Raw genomic sequence first — 23,049 nt, forward strand, 5'->3', positions numbered from 1 at the left:
GATATATTTCCAAAGGATTTCAACAACACATAATCTGTTTTTTTAACAATAGAACTACTAATATTTGGTATACCCCAAATCTCACTACCATACAGAAGAATGGGTTTAATAGTATGATCAAAAAGATGGATGATAGTGTCAACATTTTGGTGTAGCTGACCAAAAACCTTACTAATCTTAAAACTTGCTTTCAGTGCTCTTTTATAAAGATCATCTTGGCAGTAACTGAAAGTACCAGATGATGCAAAAATAATTCCGAGATATTTATAACTTTTAACATGATTAACTTCAGTTCCCTTAAAGTAGAATTTCTCACTAGAAAGCCTTCCACTTTTACAAAAGGTCAAAATACTTGTCTTTTTAAGATTTACTATAAGACCATTATTGTCACAAAATGTTGATAACTTATTCAAACAATTCTGTAAACCTTTTGGTGAAGTTGACAACAATAACAAATCATCTGCATACATACTTCACTGGTAAGTGAAGGACAATATTTAGTGTTGTGAGGCCTTTGGGAATCGCGCATGCGTTGTAAAATTGAAAAAAAAATATTATGGCGGAGGTTAGTCCAGGATAAGATTTTCTTAAAATTTGAAGAAATTGATGTAAGTATCTTTTAAATCTTGTAGCCGTTATGTTACATATTTTATACTGAAACGAAATGATTACTTCATGAAACAGAAATAACTAATGTGCCAACACAAATTACAAAAAGTTAACAATTAAAAACGAAAGTAGATTTATGAAAAACTGGGGGAATTCCCACATTAGGCTAATAATTATAGATGTTTTAAAATGGAAAGGTAACACCCATTTATTAAGCTTTTGTAAATCATGTATGTTATCTGAAATCATAATTTTGATGAATACTTTATTAAACTAATTTTATTAGGATTTGATTATTTACCAAAAGGTGTTTGGTGAAAACGAAAGAAGAAATTATAAACCAATTATTTCGTTCCTTAATTATTTCAGACCTGAATCTAACCTCAATTTAACCAATAATGTAAATAAAATTTGTCCATAATCTGACCAAATTCAGACATTCTGAAAAGTACCACAGACGCTCACAGGAAAATCTGGCTATATCCTGGATTAGACCCCGGGGTCTAAACCAGGAGTATATATAAGGTTCATTCCGTTTTCTTAAGTGTATTATACACAAGTTTTACTCCTAAAATATACATAGGGGTCTAAACCAGGAGATTGCCGAAAATCTGTCCTTATTTTATTAAATCTATATACATGAATAATATGAAATTAGGCAAAGCCTATGAACGGGGAAGTTGTTAAAAAATTCCTTTCATTCTTTCCGCTTTAAAATTGTCATTCGGTATTACATGCACCGCTTCCGTTTTCACTCGGAACACTCGACGTTTATTATTTATCCGAAAAGTTGAGATTTGTTCCGTTATCAGAATACCCCCCCCCCTCCCCCTATTATCATTGAGTTACATTGTAAATGGCGGCCCCCGACTAGAACTGACACTGAAAATTTCCATTGATAGGTATAAAATGCTATATATTTTTTAATTGTTTTTTATTTGATTTTCTTTTAAATATACACGTAATGTCTATAGCCGGGCAAGCCAAAGCCCGGACCCGCTTTGCGGGCCCGGTCTTTGACTTCCCCGTATAAAACATGGAATGCAAGTTGTGGCCTTTCCCATTACCAGTAAGGGTTCGTAAAATGCATTCACACGTGTAAACTGTATAAAATGTCAAATATTCCATCAAAGTTATTGTAGAAGTTAATATATGAATCAGGGCTCATCCTGGGGGGAAATTTAATGGAAAAAAAGTGACTTCCTCGCGATAATTTAATAGGGAGAAAAACAACCCAATGTGTATGCATTAACAAATTACAGACAGGGCGGACCGTACCATGACAGACCATATGTTTGGGAGGGCCAGACCATATTTTTGGACAGGGCGGACCGTGAATACCTAGGAATAAACTTTAACCTATACTTAATGCAGTTTATTGATTAATCTTGAATATTTTTTTAGGATATTATAAATAACAACATTGAAGTGGATATTATACAGATGATAATTGACCAATTGTTGGCATATTACATGCCATTGTTTGTTAAATATAAGACGGTTACTCTGCTAAAGTTGAAATTCTTTATTAAACAATATGATACAGAAAATTAGAAAATACATGTTATTCACATCTGATATTGTGAAACACAATACAACACAATAACGTAAAATTTTGATTCTTTGACAAGTTACTTTATATTAGAATTTGTTTTTGTGCCATTGTTTGTTCGACTGTCACGTAATAATAAAAAGATTTCATGTTCAACTTGGTTTATGACAAAAGAAACAATTTAATGCTTTCCATCAATAATTTATATCAAGAATATAGTCTTATTTAGCAATTAGAATAAATCACAGAATTATTCATTTATAATGTCTATTAGATGGAATGGCTCATATGGAAATGCTTACTTCCAGTGCATAAACCATTAGTTTTCGCAACCATTTCAGTTGAGTTGGCGTCATTTCTTTGAATGAGCAAAGCTTAGGAACAAGTCTTCAGACCTTGCTAAAGCTTTCGGAAATATCTTCAAAGGTTGTGAAAACTATGACTTTCATTGGTCTAGATAACAAATTTACATGTATTACTGGTTGACCTTATTGCTTCATAACAATAAGAGAAATACCACAGCATGTTTTATAAATATTATTAGTTTATTGAAAGTTGTAAAAATTTCTGTAATATTCATATAATTATGATCAATTTACTTTATCATATAAGCAGGCCTAGGTCATATACATCTCATATACCAAAATGAATTGTTTTTTTATTTTCCTGGATTTTATTGGTCCAGGGAAGACAGATCCAGTCCAGTATTTGTTCTCAGATTACTGGACTGAATGAACAATAACAACAAATTTTGAAGAAAACAAGAAACATAGATAAATTTGTAACACGTTTTTTCTACCTCTGCATAAGGGCTGTGCATTGCCATTTGTTTCAATCATGATACATGTCACAATATTTGAATTTCCAAACAATACGATTCAAGATACCGTAAAATTCCTAATAAACGCCCCCTCCCCTAATAAAGGCCCCCAGGCCTTTTGATAGGGAAAACAATCTCCTCATCAGTGCTGAATTCATAATTAAAGCCATAATTTTTATTCAAATCATTCAGAATCCATAGTATTTTATAGTAAACACAAATATGTATAATATGAACTTTAAAACCTTAAATTTTTTTTTAATGTCATTACCAACACTTGCTAACACTAAATGTATTTACAGTGATATTTTTATTTAGGAAAAACTGTGTTGTAATAATAGCCCCCCTTTTGGAAAATGTTTAGCCCCCTGGGGGCGTTTATTAGGAATTTTACGGTATGTATTGCATACTTTGATAAAATGCGATGCATATTGCAATTTTTATGTTGTGATGCAATACGTATCACAATAATGACTTTCAGAGACTTTATCTATAATATAGATCACGTTTCTAGGCGACTTGGGCGACAAAGTCGCCTTGTCTCTCTCTACATTTCGCCATTTTTAATATATAAAACTTGGTCATTTGTTCACAGCAAAATTACGAATATAATATAAAATTATTACAATAACAAAACAAAAAACTCTTCAACTTGTTATTATAACTTGTTTTCAAGTTTTGATCTTTCAACAATTTACTGTACTTATTACTTAGGAATTTTTACTTTTTACTTAAGGATTAAAGTTATTTTTAGCTCACCTGTGGCTGTCACAAAGTGACAGGGTGAGCTTTTGTGATCGCTTTTCGTCCGGCGTCCGTCCGTCCGTCGTCCGTCCGTAAACTTTTGCTTTAAATGACATCTACTCATAAACCACTGAGCCAATTTCATCCAAACTTCACAGGAATGTTCCTTTGGTGGTCACCTTTAAAAATTGTTCAAAGAATTTAATTCCATGCAGAACTCTGGTTGCCATGGCAACCGAAAGAAAAATCTTTAAATATCTTCTTTTAAACAACCCTAAGAGCTAGAGCTTAGATATTTGGCATGAAACATCTTCTAGTGAGTGTCTACTAAATTTGTTCAAATAAAAGCCGTGGGGTCAAAATTGGCCCCGCCCCAGGGGGTTATTGATTTTCCCTATATGCATATAGTAAAACCTTAAAAAATCTTCTTTTAAAGAACCCAAAGAGCTAGAGCTAAGATATTTGGCATGAAACATCTTCTAGTGAGTGTCTACCAAGTTTGTTCAAATAAAAGCCCTGGGGTCAAAATTGGCCCCGCCCAGGGGGGTCATTGATTTTCCCTATATGCATATAGTAAAAACTTAAAAAATCTTCTTTTAAAGAACCGTAAGAGCTAGAGCTTAGATATTAAGCATGAAACATCTTCTAGTGAATGTTTACCAAGTTTGTTCAAATAAAAGCCCTGGGGTCAAAATTGACCCCGCCCCAGGGGGTCATTGATTTTCCCTATATGCATATAGTAAAAACTTAAAAGATCTTCTTTTAAAGAACCCAAAGAGCTAGAGCTAAGATATTAAGCATGAAACATCTTCTAGTGAGTGTCTACCAAGTTTGTTCAAATTAAAGCCCTGTGGTCAAAATTGGCCCCGCCCAGGGTGTTCATTGATTTTCCCTATATGCATATAGTAAAAACTTAAAAAATCTTCTTTTAAAGAACCATAAGAGCTAGAGCTTAGATATTTGGCATGAAACATCTTCTAGTGAGTGTCTACCAAGTTTGTTCAAATAAAAGCCCTGGGGTCAAAATTGGCCCCGCCCCAGGGGGTCATAGATTTTCCCTATATGCATATAGTAAAAACTTAAAAGATCTTCTTTTAAAGAATCCAAAGAGCTAGAGCTAAGATGTTTAGCATGAAACATCTTCTAATGGATGTCTACCAAGTTTGTTCAAATAAAAGCCCTGAGGTCAGAATTGACCCCGCCCCAGGGGGTCATTGATTTTCCCTATATGCATATAGTAAAAACTTAAAAAATCTTCTTTTAAAGAACTCAAAGAGCTAGAGCTAAGATATTTAGCATGAAACATGTTCTAATGGGTGTCTACCAAGTATGTTCAAATAAAAGCCCTGGGGTCAAAACTGGCCCCGCCCGGGGTGGGGGGTGTCATTGATTTTCCTTATATGTGTATAGCAAAAACTTAAAAATCTTCTATGAAAAAACCCAAATAGCTGGAGTTTAAATGTTTAGCATGAAACATCCTCTTATGGGTGTCTACCAAGTCTGTTCAAATAAACAAATAAAAGCCCTTGGGTAAAAATTGGCCTGGGGGTGGGTGGGCCTATATACAGGTGAGCGACCTCAGGGCCATCATGGCCCTCTTGTTCATTATATCATAATTATTAGTGTATTGTGATTCTTTCACAAAATATCGATGCATTGGGTGCTGAAATATGTATTGCGTCCCGATATATTGGAATTTATAATTTCAGTACAATGCATGCATCAAGGACAGGGCAGATCGCAATGTATCAATGAATCGTTACACCTCTACTCTGCTTTCCCAGCTTATATTTTTAGCTCATTTTAGCTCATCTGTCAGTAAGTTACAAGGTGAACTTTGTGATCGCTTCTTGTTCGGCTGTCCGGCCGTCGTCTGTAAACTTTTACTTTTAATGACATCTCCTCATAAACCACTGAGCCATTTTTATCCAAACTTTACAGGAATGTTCCTTTGGCAATCAAATTTAAAAATTGTTAAAAAATTGCCATATAATTTTTTTTATAAAATTCTTTAAAAAACACCAAGAGCTAGAACTTAGATGTTAAGCATGAAATATCTTCAAGTGAGTATCTATCTATTTGTTCAAATAACAGCACTGGGGTCAAAATTGGTTCTGCCCTGGGGGTCATTGATTTTCCTTATATGTATTTAGTAAAAACATAAAAAATCTTCTTTTAAAAAACCCAAAAGAGCTTGAGCTCAAGCTTAGCTATTTAGCATGAAACGTCTTCTTATGGGTATCTAAATGAAAGCCCTGGGGTCAAGAAAAAAAACCTGTATAAAATCTTCTTTTAGAAATTCCAAAAAGCTAGAGCTTACATATAAGTTTTGAGCTTAGATATTTAGCATGATACATCTTCTAGAGAGTGTATACCTATTTGTTCAAATAATAGCCCTGGGTTTAAAATTGGCCCAGCCACAGGGGGTTATTGATTTCCCTTTTTATACGCTCGTTTGAAAAACGGGACATATTATGGGAACACCCCTGGCGGGCGGGCGGGCGGCGTCCAATTTTGTCCGGAGCATATCTCCTACATGTATGGAGGGATTTTAATGAAACTTCATAGAAATGTTCACCACTATGAGGAGCAGTGTCCCGCATATGAAGCAGGTCTCTAGGTCAAAGGTCAAGGTCACATTAGAGCTCATTGAAAAATGCTTGTCCGGAGCAAAACTTCAACATGTATAGAGGGATTTCAATATTACTTGGCAAAAATGTTCACCATTGTGAGGCGGAGTGTCGTGCGCAAGATTCAGGTCCTTTCGGCCAAGGTCAAGGTCACACATAGAGGTCAAAGTTCAGATAAAAATATGAAGATGTGTATATGGACCATTTAGTCATCATTTATTGAGTGATTGTAACACAAATGGTCATTATCAAGACTATGGCTGTGATACATATAATTTAGGTCAATATATACAAAGTCAAGGTCACTAAAGATGATGAAATATCCAGATTTTGTCCGGAGCATATCTCCTTCACGCATGGAGGGATTTTAATAAAATTTCATAGAAATGTTCACCATTATGAGAAGCCATGTCACGCACATGAACTAGGTCTCTAGGTCAAAGGTCAAGGTCACACTTAGAGCTCATTGAAAAACGCTTGTCCGGTGCAAAACTTCCGCATGCATAGAGGGATTTCAATATAACTTGGCACAAATGTTCACCATTGTGAGGCGGAGTGTCACGCACAAAATTCAGGTCCCTGCAGCAAAGGTCAAGGTCACACATAGTGGTCAAAGTTTAGATAAAAATATGAAGATGTGTATAGGGACGATTTAATCATCATTTATTGAGGGATTGTAACAAAAATGGTCATTATCATGACTACGGCTGTGACACATGTATTTTAGGTCAATATATGCAAGGTCAAGGTCACTAAAGATAGTGAAATATCCAGATTTTGTCTGGAGCATATCTCCTACATGTATGGAAGAATTTTTATAATACTTTATGGAAATGTTCACCACCATGATATGTATTGCTCCATGCATGATCCAGGTCAAAGTTCAAGGTCACACTTAGAGCTCATTGAAAAAGTTTTTAAACGCTTGTCCGGAGCAAAACTTCTACATTCATAGGGGCATTTCAATAAAACTTGGCACAAATGTTCACCATTGTGAGGCTTAGTGTCGCACGCAAAATTCAGATCCCTTCGACCAAAGTCAAGATTACACATAGAGGTCAAAGTTCAGATAAAAAATTGAAGATGTGTATAGGGACCATTTAGTCATCATTTATTGATGGACTGTAGCACAAATGGTAATTATCATGACTACAGGTGTGACACATTTAATTTAGGTTAACATTTGCAAGGTCAAGGTCACTGGAGATGATTAAATATCCAGATGTTGTACGGAGCATATTTTTACATGCATGGAGGAATTTTAATGTTACTTTATAGAATTGTTCACCACCATGAGACGTAGTGCCCTGCACATGAACCAAGTCTCTAGGTCAAAGGTGAAGGTCACAGTTACAGCTCATAGAAAAACGCTTGTCTGGAGCAAAACTTCTACATGCATAGAGGGATTTCAATATAATTTGGCACAAATGTTCATCATTGTGAGGCTGAGTGCCGTGCATAAAATTCAGGTCCCTGCGACCAAGGCAAAGGTCACACATCCTGTGCATATCTTCCCTACTGATTTGTTTTAAGGTTCATTTAACAACACAGTGCCAAGAATAAAAACTTGCTTGCTAGATAACACTTATCCATAATGCCCCCATCTCCATCTAAAGCTTTCATAAACGGGCATATTTTGTGACTATGTCACCCTTGTTATTTATGTATATAGGAAAAACCTAAAAACATCTTCTTTTAAAAAAAACCCAAAAGGGCTAAATCTTAGATATTTAGCATGAATCATTTACTAATGGGGATCTACACAGTTTAAGTGAATGCCCTGTGGTTAAAATTAACCCTGCCACGGGGCTCACTAATTTTCTCACTAATTTTCCTTATATGTGTATAGTAAAAACTTAAAAATCCTCTTTTCTAAAACCCAAAGAGCTAGAGCTTTGATATTTTGATATTTAGCATGAAAAATATTTAGTGAGTGCCTTCCAAGTCTGTTATAAAGGCCCTGGGGTCAATTTGTCCCGGGGGGTGGGGGGGGGAGGTATTGATTTTCTTTATATGTATATATTATAAAAATAATGTTTTTACACATACACTATTTCAGATACAGGTATGAACTTTGTGATGCCAATTTAAGATTTATTTTTTATATCTGCTTTTTTGTTTATAGTTTACAATATTACTTCTTCCTTGTCATTCAGAATTTTTATATGCAGGTGAGCACTTTCAGGGCCATCATAGCCCTCCTATTGGTACATACATTTTGTACTATCTTTTTATTGTGTCGCCTTGAAAAGGCGACATTTAGGGGTTACTTTTGCTATTGTTGGCGTCGTTGTCGGCGTTGGCGTCCCCTAAAGCTTGTCCGGAGCATAACTCAGTCACTAAAAGTTTGATTGACTTCAAACTTGCTATGCATGCTTCTTTCAATAACCAGAAGTGCAGTGAACAAGAACTGGTACTCTGCACTTCCTAATTTTTGAGTTATTGCCCTTTGTTCATTTTCATACTTTAATTTTGTCCGGGCCATTTCTCTTCAACTATGAAAGCTATGGACTTGAAACTTCATAGGATGGTAGATCTCATTAAGCGGAAGTGCAGTGCACAAGAACTGGTACTCTGCACTTCCTAATTTTTGAGTTATTGCCCTTTGTTCATTTTCATATTTTAATTTTGTCCGGGCCATTTCTCTTCAACTATGAAAGCTATGGACTTGAAACTTCATAGGATGATAGATCTCATTAAGAAGAAGTGTATTGCACAAGAACCAGTACTCTGCATTTCTTATTTTTTGAGTTATTGCCCTTTGTTAATTTTCATACTTTGTTTTTGTCCAGGACATTTCTCTGAAAATATAAAGGCTATGGACTTGAAACTTCATGGAATGATACATGTAATCCTCATTAAGAAAAAGTGCAGTGTACAAGAACCGGTACTCTGCATTTCTTATTTTTGACTTTGTTACCTTTATTAATTTTCATACTTTATTTTTGTCCAGGCCATTTCTCATAAATTATAAAAGCTATTGACTTGAAACTTCATTGGATGATATATCTTATTGATAAGAAGTGCAGTGCAAATAAACTGCTGCTCTGCACTTCTTATATTTAGCTCACCTGACCACGAAGTGGTCAAGGTGAGGTATAGTGATGGGGCTATGTCCGGCGTCCGTCGTCGTGCGTCGTCAACAATTGGATTGTTAACAGTCTAGCAGTCACAGTTTTGATTGGATCATCATCAAACTTTGTCAGAATGTTTGTCTCAATGAAATACAGATCGAGTTCGACGATGGGTTATCTGGGGTCAAAAACTAGGTCACAGGAGCTAAAAATAGAAAAAGCTTGTTAACACTCTAAAGGCTGCAGTTTTCATCCAAATATTCTGGAAATTTGTCAGGAAGGTTGTTGTAATGATATCTAGGTCAAGTTCGAAGATGGGTCATTCTGGAAATTTGTCAGGAAGGTTGTTTTAATGATATTTAGGTCAAGTTCGAAGATGGGTCATATCCGGTCAAAAAATAGGTCACAGGAGCTAAAAATAGAAAAAGCTTGTTAACACTCTAACAATTGGGTTGTTAAAAGTCTAGCAGTCACAGTTTTGATTGGATCATCATCAAACTTTGTCAGATTGTTTGTCTCAATGAAATACAGATCAAGTTCGAAGATGGGTTATCTCGGGTCAAAAACTAGGTCACAGGAGCTAAAAATAAAAAAAGCTTGTTAACACTTTAAAGGCTGCAGTTTTCATCCAAATATTCTGGAAATTTGTCAGGAAGGTTGTTGTAATGATATCTAGGTCAAGTTCGAAGATGGGTCATCTCGGGTCAAAAACTAGGTCACAGGAGCTAAAAATAGAAAAAGCTTGTTAACACTCTAGTGGCTGCAGTTTTCATCTAAATATTCTGGAAAATTGTCAGGAAAGTTGTTTTGATGATTTCTAGGTCAAGTTCGAAGATGGGTCATGTCTGGTCAAAAACAAGGTCACAGGAGTTAAAAATAGAAAAAGCTTGTTAACACTCTAGAGGCTACAGTTTTCATCCAAATATTCTGGAAATTTGTCAGGAAGGTTGTTTTGAAGATATCTAGGTCAAGTTTGAAGATGGGTCATGTCCGGTCAATAACTAGGTCACAGGAGCTAAAAATAGAAAAAACTTGTTAACACTCTAGTGGCTGCAGTTTTGATTCAAATATTCTTGAAATTTGTCAGGAAGGTTGTTTTGATGATATCTAAGTCAAGTTTGAAGATGGGTCATCTCCGGTCAAAAACTAGGTCACAGGAGCTAAAAATAGAAAAAGCTTGTTAACACTCTAGTGGCTGCAGTTTTCATCTAAATATTCTGGAAATTTGTCAGGAAGGTTGTTTTGATGATATCTAGGTCAGGTTTGAAGATGGGTCATGTCTGGTCAAAAACTAGGTCACATGAGCTAAAAATAGAAAAAGCTTGTTAACACTCTTGTGGCTGCAGTTTTGATTCAAATATTCTGGAAATTTGTCAGGAAGGTTGTTTTGATGAATTTTAGATCAAGTTTGAAGATGGGTCATGTCTGGTCAAAAACTAGGTCACAGGAGCTAAAAATAGAAAAAACTTGTTAACACTCTAGTGGCTGCAGTTTTCATCCAAATATTCCGGAAATTTGTCAGGAAGGTTGTTTTGATGATTTCTAGGTAAAGTTCGAAGATGGGTTATCTTCGGTCAAAAACTAGGTCACAGGAGCTAAAAATAGAAAAAGCTTGTAAACACTTTAGTGGCTGCAGTATTGATTCAAATATTCTGGAAATTTGTCAGGAAGGTTGTTTTGATGATTTCTGGGTCAAGTTTGAAGATGGATCATCTCAGGTCAAAAACTAGGTCACAGGAGCTAAAAATAGAAAAAGATTGTTTACACTCTAGTGGCTGCAGTTTTGATTCAAGTATTCTGGAAATTTGTCATGAAGGTTGTTTTGATGATTTCTGGGTCAAGTGCTAAGATTGGTCATGTCCTGTCAAAAACTAGGTCACAGGAGCTAAAAATAGAAAAATCTTTTTAACACTTTAGTGGCTGCAGTTTTGATTCAAATATCCTGGAAATTGGTCAGGAAGGTTGTTTTGATGATTTCTAGGTCAAGTTTGAATATGGGTCGTGTCCGGTCAAAAATTAGGTCACATTGCCCAAATATGGAAAAATCTTTATAACACACTATAGGTCACATGTTTGACTCAGTTGTCATCAATCTTGGCCATGATGCTTGTTTTAGACATTGCTTGGATGCGGTTGTGTCAGGTGAGCGATCCAGGGCCATCATGGCCATCTTGTTTGAGTTATTGCCCTTTGTTAATTTTCTTGTCCCAGCCATAATCTCCTAAACTATATTGTTCACAAGGCAACACATCCGACTCGCGGAGTGCTAGTTAAGTACCAAAATACGTATAAGATGGATGCAAAAATCTTGCTCATATAATGGTCACAATGAATCAAGCACATACGTGTGCTTCTCTTAGTTTACTATCAACTGGAGATATGATCTGTTGAAAAAAATCTCATCATGTTTGTAATAGTTTGTTGTCCCTGTAATTTATGTAGTTTATGAATGCTGCTATATGATATTTATTCAATATTTTGAACTTAAAAAATTGCAATTCAAGACCTTGTTTACTTATTTATATAAAATGTAAACATTAATTATTTGATGTTTTGTTTGTTTAGATATTGATAGAGTATCAGGATGGCACATCAACTTCATTTAGAGAAGGAAAAATACAGACAGTGGGTAAAGGCTGGTTTAGGACTTGGATATTTAAAGGATGGACTGGTACCATTCTGTAATGACATAGCTGACCAACAACATAAGGATATCTTACAAAACATTCGTTCTACAAAATCACTACCATCAATTGTGACGTGTGGCAGCTGTCAAGTTGAAACTCTCAAGCCAGACCATAAGCCAGTAGGGAATGCTAAAAACAGAGTTTGTCCTCTTGGGCAAGCAAAATGCAGCTGTTGCTTTAAGGGCAAAATTGCTTGTCCGAACAACATATGTGGCGCCATCTATGATTTTATTGTGCAGCATCAAGCATCCTCACCACCTTCACCTAACTGGAAAAACACCGATGCTCAACAGTGGTCGACACACCCTTGGAGCATTTGTAAGTGTTTTATAAATGCTCCAGGGTACGAGCAGAAACAATCTGCTGGTGAAACTGATTGCACTGGGTTATTACATCTAATGATAAATAACCAGTATTTTCATAGCCACATTGGATGCAATGTCACAGGAACAAACAACCTTTTTTCAAAGGTAAATCATTAATAAAATATCTTTTACTAATCTTTTATCTGCTCTATTGAATGTCAATGCTGTATATTCAGCATAAAAGTAAAATTGAAAATGAAAATTTAACTTTGAAGGTAATTTGGTTAAGAAGTAATCCACCGATTCACAACAAATGTATAAAAAATCACCAATTGTTTATGTTTCGAAACTTGATGTAACAATTCACAAAGCTTGTGGGTAATATTTACTGTAAACATGTACAATTGTAGATTTGTGTAAAGAACTATTTTTCCCCAATCCCAAAAAAAAAAATAAATAAATAGAAAAAAATCCTAATCCCGAGGTCAGTGATTTGAAAAAAAAGATATCAACTGTTCATATCTGGTCCTGGATATTTCAGATATCTTTTGATTTCTGATCTGTTTCAAGAGGACTTATTTAGTTTTGTTTAAATAATTGTAATGTCTTGAATGCCTATATACAATGGTAAATTTTACAATTTCTTTTTTATACGCCATTTGAAAAACGGGTAATATTATAGTGTCCCCTTGGCTGGCTGGGGGCGGCATCCACCTTTTTCTGGATCATATCTCCTACATGTACATACATGGAGGAAAATTAATGAAACTTCATGAACTAGGTCTGCATGTCAAAGGTCAATGTTACACTAAGAGGTCATTGAAAAACACTTGTCCAGAACAAAACTTCTACATGCATAGAGCGATTTCATTATAATTTGGCAGAAATGTTCACCTTTATGGGGGCAGTGTCATGTGCAAAAAACTTAGGTCCCTGCCACACATAGGGGTTGAAGTTCAGGTAAAGATATGAAAATATGTGTATTAGGACCATTTATTCATCATATATTTTTTATGCTCCCCGAAAAATTTCGGGGGAGCATATAGTCCTCGGGTTGTCCGTCCGTCCCTCAGTCCGAGCCAACATTTGATTATTTTGAGCTTCATTCCGTAGTTAAATAAAGAACATAAACTCATAAAATTTAAAATTAAGAGCTATTTTTTGTTTTTATGAGCTTATTTTGCTTATGGACGTTGGTCCAGGTGGTGTTTATGAGCTCAATTGCCTCATAAACATCAAATTTTGGTACGTCTGTCCGTACGTACGTCCCAAATTCGTGTCCGACCCATAACTTTGTTATTTGAAGTCGGATTTTAAAATTATTTCACATAAATGATCACCATATTGAGACGACGTGTCGCGCAACATTTGGGTCGCGCTACCTTGAAGGTCAAGGTCACAGCATGACCTTGCAGCAAAATCGTGTCCGGTCCATAACTTCATTATTTGAAGTCGGATTTTAAAAATATTTCACAGAAATGATCACCATATTGAGACGACGTGTCACGCACAACATTTGGGTCGCTACCTTGAAGGTCAAAGTCACAGCATGACCTTGCAGCAAAATCGTGTCCGGTCCATAACTTTGTTATTTGAAGTCGGATTTTAAAAAATATTTCTCAGAAATGATCACCATATTGAGACGACGTGTCGCGCGCAACATTTGGGTCACTACCTTGAAGGTCAAGGTCACAGCATGACCTTGCAGTAAAATCGTGTCCAGTCCATAATTGTGTTATTTGAAATCGGATTTAAAAAATATTCCACAGAAATGATCACCATATTGAGACGATGTGTCGCGCGCAACATGTGTGTTGCTTCCTTGAAGGTCAAGGTTACAGCATGACCTTGCAGCAAAATCGTGTCCGGCCCATAACTTCCTTATATGAAGTCAGATTTTTAAACTTTTTCACAGAAATGATCACCATATTAAAATGGCGTGTCGTGCGCAACATTTGGCTCGCTACCTTGAAGGTCAAGGTCACAGCATGACCTTGCTGCAATATTGTGTCCGGCACATAACTTCATTATTTGAAGTCGGATTTTACAACTATTTCACAGAAATGATCACCACAATGAGACATTGTGTCAAGCGCAACATTTGGGTCGCTACCTTGAAGGTCAAGGTCACGGTATGACCTTGCAGCAAAATCGTGTCCGGCCCATAACTTTGTTACTGGAAGTCGAATTTAACAGCTATTTCACAGAGATGATCACCATATTGAATCGACGTGTCACATGCAACATTTGGGTCACTACCTTGAAGGTCAAGGTCACAGCATGACCTTGCAGCAAAATAATGTCAGGCGCATAACTTCGTTAATTGAAGTCCGATTTTACAACTATTTCACAAAAATGATCACCATATTGAGACAATGTGTTGTGCACAATATTTGGGTTGTTTTTACACTTTTAACTTTGTCTGTGACATAACTCTGACACAACAAGAGGTATACCTTCCTGTGTCCAAAACCTTTTCGGGGAGCATCACCCGGTTCAACCGGCTCTTGTTTTTTATTAAAACACTATTATCATGACTACTGGTGTGAAACATGTAATTTAGGTTAATATATGCAAGGTCAAGGTCACTAAAGATGATATAAAATAAAGAAATTTTGTCCTAAGCATATCTCCCACACACATGGTGGGATTCTAATGAAACTTCATAGAAATGTTCACCGCTATGAGAAGCAGTGTCATGTTCATAAACCAGGACCCTAGGTTAAATTTACACTTAGAGGTCATTGAAAATTGCTTGTTCAGTGCCATATTTCTACATTCATTCAAGGACTTTAATGTAACATGACACAAATGTCACCATTGTATGGCTTATCAATAATCCATGTCTGCTACCAAAGTCAAGGTCATATAGAGAGGCCAATTTATTGTTGGATTTTAACAAAAATGGTAACTATCATGACTACAAGTGTGACACATGTAAGTTAGGAAAATATTTGCAAGGTCAAAGTCACTAGAGATGATATAATATCTAGATATTTTCTGGATATTGCTTAGATGCAAATCTATAAAGCTCACATCTCTGTCAAAAGCTTTTGTGACCGGCTATTTTGCAACAACTGTTTCCCTTGTTCCATAATTAAAAAAAAAAAGAAACACTTATTTCACATTTGCCCCGAGGTGCAACACTCCAGCAGAAGCTGTACGGAGACGTTGAGGACCTGCGGCGGACCACAACCTTCATCGCGGATAATGGCGTGATCGTGTAAAGCGAACGCCAGTAAGTAAGTACATTTGCCATAAAGCATTTTCCCAAAATATATGAAAAAAGCCCTGGTATAATTAATGATTTCATCTCAAACGTAGGTTGAAGTACCTAAACAATTTTCAACAACACAATTTTGATTGCTTAACTTAATACTTTCGAACTTGTGTTTCTATTCAATAGGTGCGTCAGTACAGAAATGAAATTTTCCACTCAAGCAGTATGGAATTAGAAGAAAGTGAGGCAAATACATACTTAAATGATATGATAGCAGTTCTACAAGATGGTAAAGAGCTATTACACCGATCAGATGCCCAGATAGCAGTGAAGAAACTTCAAGATGTAAGTGTAAATAATGAATTATGTCAGTTTGAAATCTTTATGGAGTTAACTTATAATGATTTAAGATAACAAACCACTAAATGCATTTAGGTAACAGAGTTTGAAGAGGTAAATTATAGTCAAATTCAAAAAATCAAGTCCTTATGTTAATTGATAACATCACATGAAAATACATATGTACCTTTAAACTGTTAAAATATAAAGAAAAGAGATCTTATTGATTAGTACAGTGTAACTTACGAAATACTGAACTTCTAAATTCTGAACAATTCTCAGGGTCCCGAAATTCTATATAATTCATACCTCTGAATTTGTAAAATGTAAATACATGTATCTTCCAATTAGCTGTGACAATAAACATATAATCCCTATTAGAACCTCAACATATCTATAATCAAACATGTCTATCTCTTGATTGGGCGTGACAAAACTAAGAAGTGTAATAAGAATTCCAGAAACTTCTAAAATTCTTCATTTTGGCTAGTCCCACAGGTAACATAGGAATAGATAGAAAAAGTAAGGAAAAAATAAAGTCTGAGAATCAGGTACACATCCTGACTTTAAAAACACACTGAAAAAGTTTGAAAGTTAAAAAATTGAGATAAGTTTGAAATCAGGTTTGACCATATATATAAATATGTTGTATAGAAGAGTAAATACTTAAAACATATAGCTACTTTTGTATGAAAGAAAATGTAAAAAAGCTGATCTTTTTCACCAGCTGAAGAAGAAGGACTTCATTATTACTGCTGAAGGCTTTGGAGAAATTCTGAGGCATATCAAGGAAGAAATGAGAAAAGTTTTAAAATCAACAGAAAGTTCTGCAACTCAATATGATGATCTAAAGAGGAAGCTATTAGAACTTGAAACCAACATGTCTGACGAAAAGAAGGGAAAACTGGAAAATGAAAAAGAACTTGAAGAGATAAAGAAAACAATTACCGAAGAAAAGAAGGAAAAACTTGAGATGGAAATTGAGCAAGCCAAATTGAAAGAGAAACTTACTGTTCTAGAGACACTTGTTTCAGAACAGAAAGAGGTAAAACAAATTTCCTTTTGATTGTTAATGTAATGATGTATTTGTACACCTGTATTTGCATCTTTGAATTAAGGAAGATTAAAACATGATAATTGTAAAGAAATAACTTTATGATTTAGGTTCTTGTCGCTAAAGTGTTCAGTATTTTAGCCATTTAACTGGAAAAGGCAACAAGGTTCATACCATGTTCAATGGATATGAAATGTATATAGCTATTATTATCTGCCGCAATAAATATTGTTTAAATTTGAAAAATAAAATTTCCAGTTCCAAAATGCTCATATGAGAAAAAAATGTTTGAGTATATTTCCCTGGAAGCATATGGCACATGCAGGAACTCTTTGCTTTAAGGCTAAAACTCATTTTAAAAAATAGGTCAAACTTAAAAGTTAAATGTAGCTATATTTACCCGTGATGAAGGTCACACTTAAAAGGTTTAATATAAGCTGGCTGAGCTTCCTCATGGTGATACCGTGAAGATCACACTTAAAGGTTAAATGTTAGATATACTTACTCATGGTGAAGATCACACTTAAAGGTTAAATGTTAGATATACTTACTCATGGTGAAGATCACACTTAAAGGTTAAATGTAAGCTAGCTCGTGATGAAGATCACACTTAAAGGTGAAACGTTAGCTAAGCTGGTTCATGGTGATGGTCACACTTAAAAGTTCAATGTAAGCTATACTGGCTCATTGTTAAGGTTACACGTAAAGGTTAAATATTATAATATATCTTGTTTGTTATGTTAGGGTTTTACCTTACCCGTTGAAGGATTTTCTTCAATCATTGCTCAGTTTACACAATTCAGCACTGATAAATGTTGAGTTTGTTGTCCAGGGACACGTTTTGTTATAAAATAAGGTATAGAGCTATGAACTTTGATAATCATGTTGATAATTTTAGCTTCAAATTTGTACCACTTAGAAACATTTCTTTTCTTTGAAAATATAAAATGTGACTCCATGACTTACTCATGAAAATAATTTTTGGCGAGTGTTTAAATAAGGTGATCATGGTAGTTATTTTGCTAAAATATAAAAATGAAATAAAAATATGTACACAATTCTGTACATACCTTTGGGTATTAATACTTACATCTTAGAGGGACTCCACTGAGGTTTTTTGACACGATGGGACTGAAAATATTTTTTCAAGATAAATGTATCATTCAATTAAGGTTTAGACCACTAATCTTTGTGCAAAATGTCAGATCATTCACGCAATTCACGCGTCATGATTATTATATTATTCAAATTTTAAAAAAATACCCAAAATGAAAAGCGTTTACATGCTTTTCACTCAAATCGGGCTAAAAAAAGCATAAAAATACGATTTTCAATTTATTTCAAAGTATATTTCTGAAGTATATTTGCATATATTTCTGTTTAAAGTGCCCCAGCTCATTTATGTAAGAAATTCAAATGTTATGATTTTAGGCTTTCAAACCTCAGTGGAGTCCCTTTAATAATGTCTTGTTGATTAGTTTTGAACTAAAATGTCTTTTTTGGAGTAAAGAAGATGATTTGTTTTTGCAGGAGATGGCAAAAATTAAGAAAGAAACTTCCTCTGGTCAAAGTCAGGCAGATTATGAGCAAACCAAGTTAGGTGAGTGAATATTTGTTTTGATGGGGTACATACAAGTGTATGATATTGCCATTAATATAAAAAAAACAAAAAAAAAACAGCTGAACATCATCTTTACTTTATTATACCCGCACACAAGGAAGTTGTAAGGGGGTATATACTGGAATCAGCGTGTCCGTCCGGGCGTCTGGCTGTCCATTGGTTTTTAGCTCGACTATAGGAAGTATAAGGAGAGCTGTCCTACTCGCCCCAACGTCGGCGTCCGTGTTCAGATTTCAGATTAAAGTTTTGGTGCAGTAAAATATTTTTCACTACAACTTTATCATTTCTTAATGTATCAACTTCAAACTTCAAATATATGTTCCTTATCATCAACCACATCTTATGTGATAAGGTCCATAACTCTGGCACCAATATTTTCAGATTAATTTCCCCTTGAACTTCGAATTTTCCTTAAAAAACACTATTTTTTACTGTTTCATCTTAAGTTTATTTCTTAAGGGATCAACTTCATACTTAAAATATATGTACCTTATCATCAATAACTTTTTATGTTACAAGGTTCGTAACTCTAGCACAAATATTTTCATATTTATCTCCCCTTGAATTTTCCTTAAAAGATATTATTTTTTACAGTTTCTTATTTTTTAAGGGATCAACTTCATACTTTAAATATATGTACCTTATCATCAACAACATCTTATGTTACAAGGTTCGTAACTGAGAATTTTCCTTAAATTTTTTTATTTGTTGCAGTTATCTATTTCTTATGGGACCAAGTTCATACTTCAAATATATGTACGTCATCATTAACCACATGTTATGTGATAAGTTTCATAACTCTAGCACCAATATTGCAAGAATAATCTCCCAATAAACTTAGATTTTTTTTACTTGAAAAATGTATTTTTTTACTATTACTTTTTTTTGGTTTTAAAGGTATCTACCTCAAACTCCAAATACTTATTCCTTATCATCAATTATATTTTATGTGACAAGGTTCATAAAGCTTGAAGCAATATTTACAGATCCATCTCTCTTTTGTTTGAACTTAGTATTTTCTTTAAGAAATATTATAACTTCTTTACATTTTAAGGTATCTGCTTCAAACTTCAGATATATATTTCTTATCATTACACACATGTTGTGTGAGGGGCGTCCGTGGCCGAGTGGTTAAGGTAGTTGACTTCAAACCACTTGCCCCTTAAGGCTGTGGATTCCAATCCCCGACAGGGACTTTGGATTCTTTCATGTGAGGAAGCTTTCCAGCTAGCTTACAGAACGTCGGTGGTTCTACTAAGGTGCCCGTTTGTGCCTGAATTAATGCACGGAAGGGCACCTGAGGTCTCCCTCCACCAGTAAAGCTGGAACGTCGCAATATGACCTATACTGTGTCGATGTGACATAAAACCCCAAAACAAAAACATGTTGTGTGACTCTAGCGTGACTTTTTAGTGACAGGGTGAGCTTTTGTGATCGCTTTTTGTCCGGCGTCCGGCCGTCCGGCGTCCGTAAACTTTTACTTTAAATGACATCTCCTCATAAACCACTAAGCCAATTTCACTCAAACTTCACAGGAATGTTCCTTTGGTAGTCAACTTTAAAAATTATTCAAAGAATTTAATTCCAAGCAGAACTCGGGTTGCCATGGCAACCGAAAGAAAAAACTTAAAATATCTTCTTTTAGAAAACCGCAAGAGCTAGAGCTAAAATATTTGGCATGAACCATCACCTAATCAGTGTCTATTAAGTTTGCTCAAATAAATGCACTGGGGTCAAAATTGGCCCCGCCCCAAGGGGTCATTGATTTTTCTTATTTGTATATTATTTTTCATAAAAGGCATGCTGATTTTTAGTACAGGTAGTAAAAATCTTAAAAAAAATCTTCTTTAAAAAATCCCAAATAGCTACAGCTTAAATATTAAGCATGAAACATCTTCTAATGGGTGTCTTCCAAGTTTGTTCAAATAAATGCCCTGGGGTCAAAATTGGCCCCGCCCCAGGGGGTCATTGATTTTCCTTATTTGTATATAGTAAAAACTTTAAAAAATCTTCTTTTAAAAACCCCAAATAGCTAGAGCTTAAATATTAAGCGTGAAACATCTTCTAGTGGGTGTCTACCAAGTTTGTTCAAATAAATGCCCTGGGGTCAAAATTGGCCCCGCCCAGTGGGGGGTCATTGATTTTCCTTTTTTTGTATATAGTAAAAACTTAAAGTATTTTCTTTAAGTAAACCGTAAGAGCTAGAGCTTAAGTATTTGGCATGAAACATCAACTAGTCAGTGTCTACCAAGTTTGTTCAAATAAATGCCCTGGGGTCCAAATTGGCCCCGCCCCAAGGGGTCATTGAATTTCCTTATTTGTATATAGTAAAAACTTAAAAGATCTTCTTTTAAAAACCCCAAATAGCTAGAGCTTAGATATTAAGCATGAGACATCTTTTAGTAGCTGTCTACGAAGTTTGTTCAGATAAATGCCCTGGGGTTAAAATTGGTACGGCCCCTGGGGGGTCATTGATTTTGTATATAGTAATAACTTAAAATAATTTCTTTTAGAAAACCGCAAGAGCTAGAGTTTAAATATTTGGCATGAAACATCACCTAGTCAGTGTCTACCATGTTTGTACAAATAAATGCCCTGGGGTCCAAATTGGCCCCGCCCCAAGGGGTCATTGATTTTCCTTATTTGTATATTTTAGTAAAAACTTAAAAATCTTCTTTTTAAAACCCCAAATAGCTAGAGCTTAGATATTATGCATGAAACATCTTCTAGTGAATGTCTACTTAGTTTGTTCAAATAAAAGTCCTGGGGTAAAAATTGGCCCCGCCCATTATTTTGTATAGAGTAAAAACTTTAAAAACTTCTTTTAAAAAACCAAAACAGCTAGCTTAGATACTAGCATGAAATATTTTCTAGTTAGAGTCTACCAAGTTTGTTTAAATAAAAGCCCTGGGGTCAAAATTGGCCCCTCCCAGAGGGGGGGGGGATTCAAATGTTTTTTCCTATATGTTCCTATAAAAACCTCAAAGAATTAGAGCTTAGATATTTATCATGAAACATCTTCTAATGGCTGTAGACCAATTTGTTCAAATAACAGTCCATGGTTTAAAATTGGCATTGGCCCAGGGGCCTATATACAGGTTAGCGATTTCAGGCCCTCTTGTTAAGATCTTGTCATGAGGGAATCTTTTTATGTTTAGATCATTTGTAAGTTTTGCTGATTTTATTGACTGCTCAATAAATTTCAGGTTGTCGTACTCAATTGATAGAACATTATCGCAGCGATGTGCTTAAAGTATCAGCAATACCTTTACAACCAGATGAGGAAAATTGTAACTTCAATGACATTTATATAAGACCCACTATAACAAGCAAGATAGAAAAGAACAGAGGGGAGTCTGAGGAAAAGGAAATAAAGTCCATGTCAGAGATTTTCACAAAGAACGGGGATCCACAGAAATTTATTTATGTTGTTGGAGATGCAGGGTCTGGTAAGAGTAGTTTCTGTAAATATTTGATCAACTGTTGGTGTATGGCACACAGTGATGGACACAATGAAGATGATGAATTTGATGGAGTCAAGGAAATGAAGAAATTTGATTTCATGTTTTATATTTCTCTTAGACATAACATAAAGGTCCGAAGTATCCAAGAAATGCTTGAAATGCGATATGATAAGATGAAAATTTTATGTAAACTTCTGGAAAACGATTCTGAAAAGATAATTATTTTGCTTGATGGTTTAGATGAATGGTCTTTTGACAGTGAGACTAGGAATGAGTTCCAGGCAGGCCTTCCGGAACGTGACTTTACAAAGAAATACACCATTTTTACTACATCACGGCCATGGAAAATTCACAGTTTGAGAGTAAGTAATAGAGAGATTCATCAATTATTGAAATTAAAAGGGTTTGATGAAACACATAAAAAAGAAATGATTAGGAAAACAATAAACAGCATTGAAACGAATCATTAGATCCTAATGTGTGTGAACAAGAGCTTTAGGATACCGTCTGTGGTTGGAGCTGAAACAGGCGGTACCAATTATGCTTCAGCAATTGATTTGTCTATGGATGTGATGGTTAAACTTATAAAACATCAAGCGTTGTGCTATTTATTACTGGTATGTTAGAACTTTATTTCACCTGGAATATCAATAAAACTTTTAGGAAGTAATAAAGAATGTATGGAAAGTTCTCTCAGAATGTTGAACTCCCTCAGTATTTAACAGATGTAGAGATATGTAGATTAAATAGTCATCTTATATATGATGTGTCGCACTTGGCTTATGAAACAGCTGTTCAATTATCCGAAGGATAAGTCCTTAACATTTGACAAATCTGTGTTTTGATGATTTGGAGAAAATATCACAAGATGTGCGCGACAAACATGTCTGAAACTGGGGATTTTGACAGAAGATAAATGTCCTCTTTTTC

At 35.0% G+C, this 23,049-nt stretch overlaps 1 protein-coding gene across 1 annotated transcript; it reads left to right on the top strand.

Moving 5' to 3' along the window:
• The first annotated feature begins 552 nt into the window (after nucleotides 1-552).
• Nucleotides 553-22,589, top strand: LOC132733539 (uncharacterized). Its single transcript, XM_060720199.1, has 7 exons — nucleotides 553-608; nucleotides 5,435-5,543; nucleotides 11,995-12,586; nucleotides 15,828-15,986; nucleotides 16,708-17,025; nucleotides 18,565-18,634; nucleotides 21,862-22,589. The coding sequence occupies exons 3-7, from the start codon at nucleotides 12,014-12,016 to the stop codon at nucleotides 22,587-22,589; spliced, it is 1,848 nt and encodes a 615-aa protein (XP_060576182.1). The 5' UTR covers nucleotides 553-608; nucleotides 5,435-5,543; nucleotides 11,995-12,013.
• The last annotated feature ends 460 nt before the right edge of the window (nucleotides 22,590-23,049 follow it).

The sequence above is a fragment of the Ruditapes philippinarum genome, unplaced genomic scaffold (genome assembly GCF_026571515.1).
Source record: "Ruditapes philippinarum isolate M1 unplaced genomic scaffold, ASM2657151v2 ctg14239_1_1_1_1, whole genome shotgun sequence".
Lineage (NCBI taxonomy): Eukaryota > Metazoa > Mollusca > Bivalvia > Venerida > Veneridae > Ruditapes > Ruditapes philippinarum.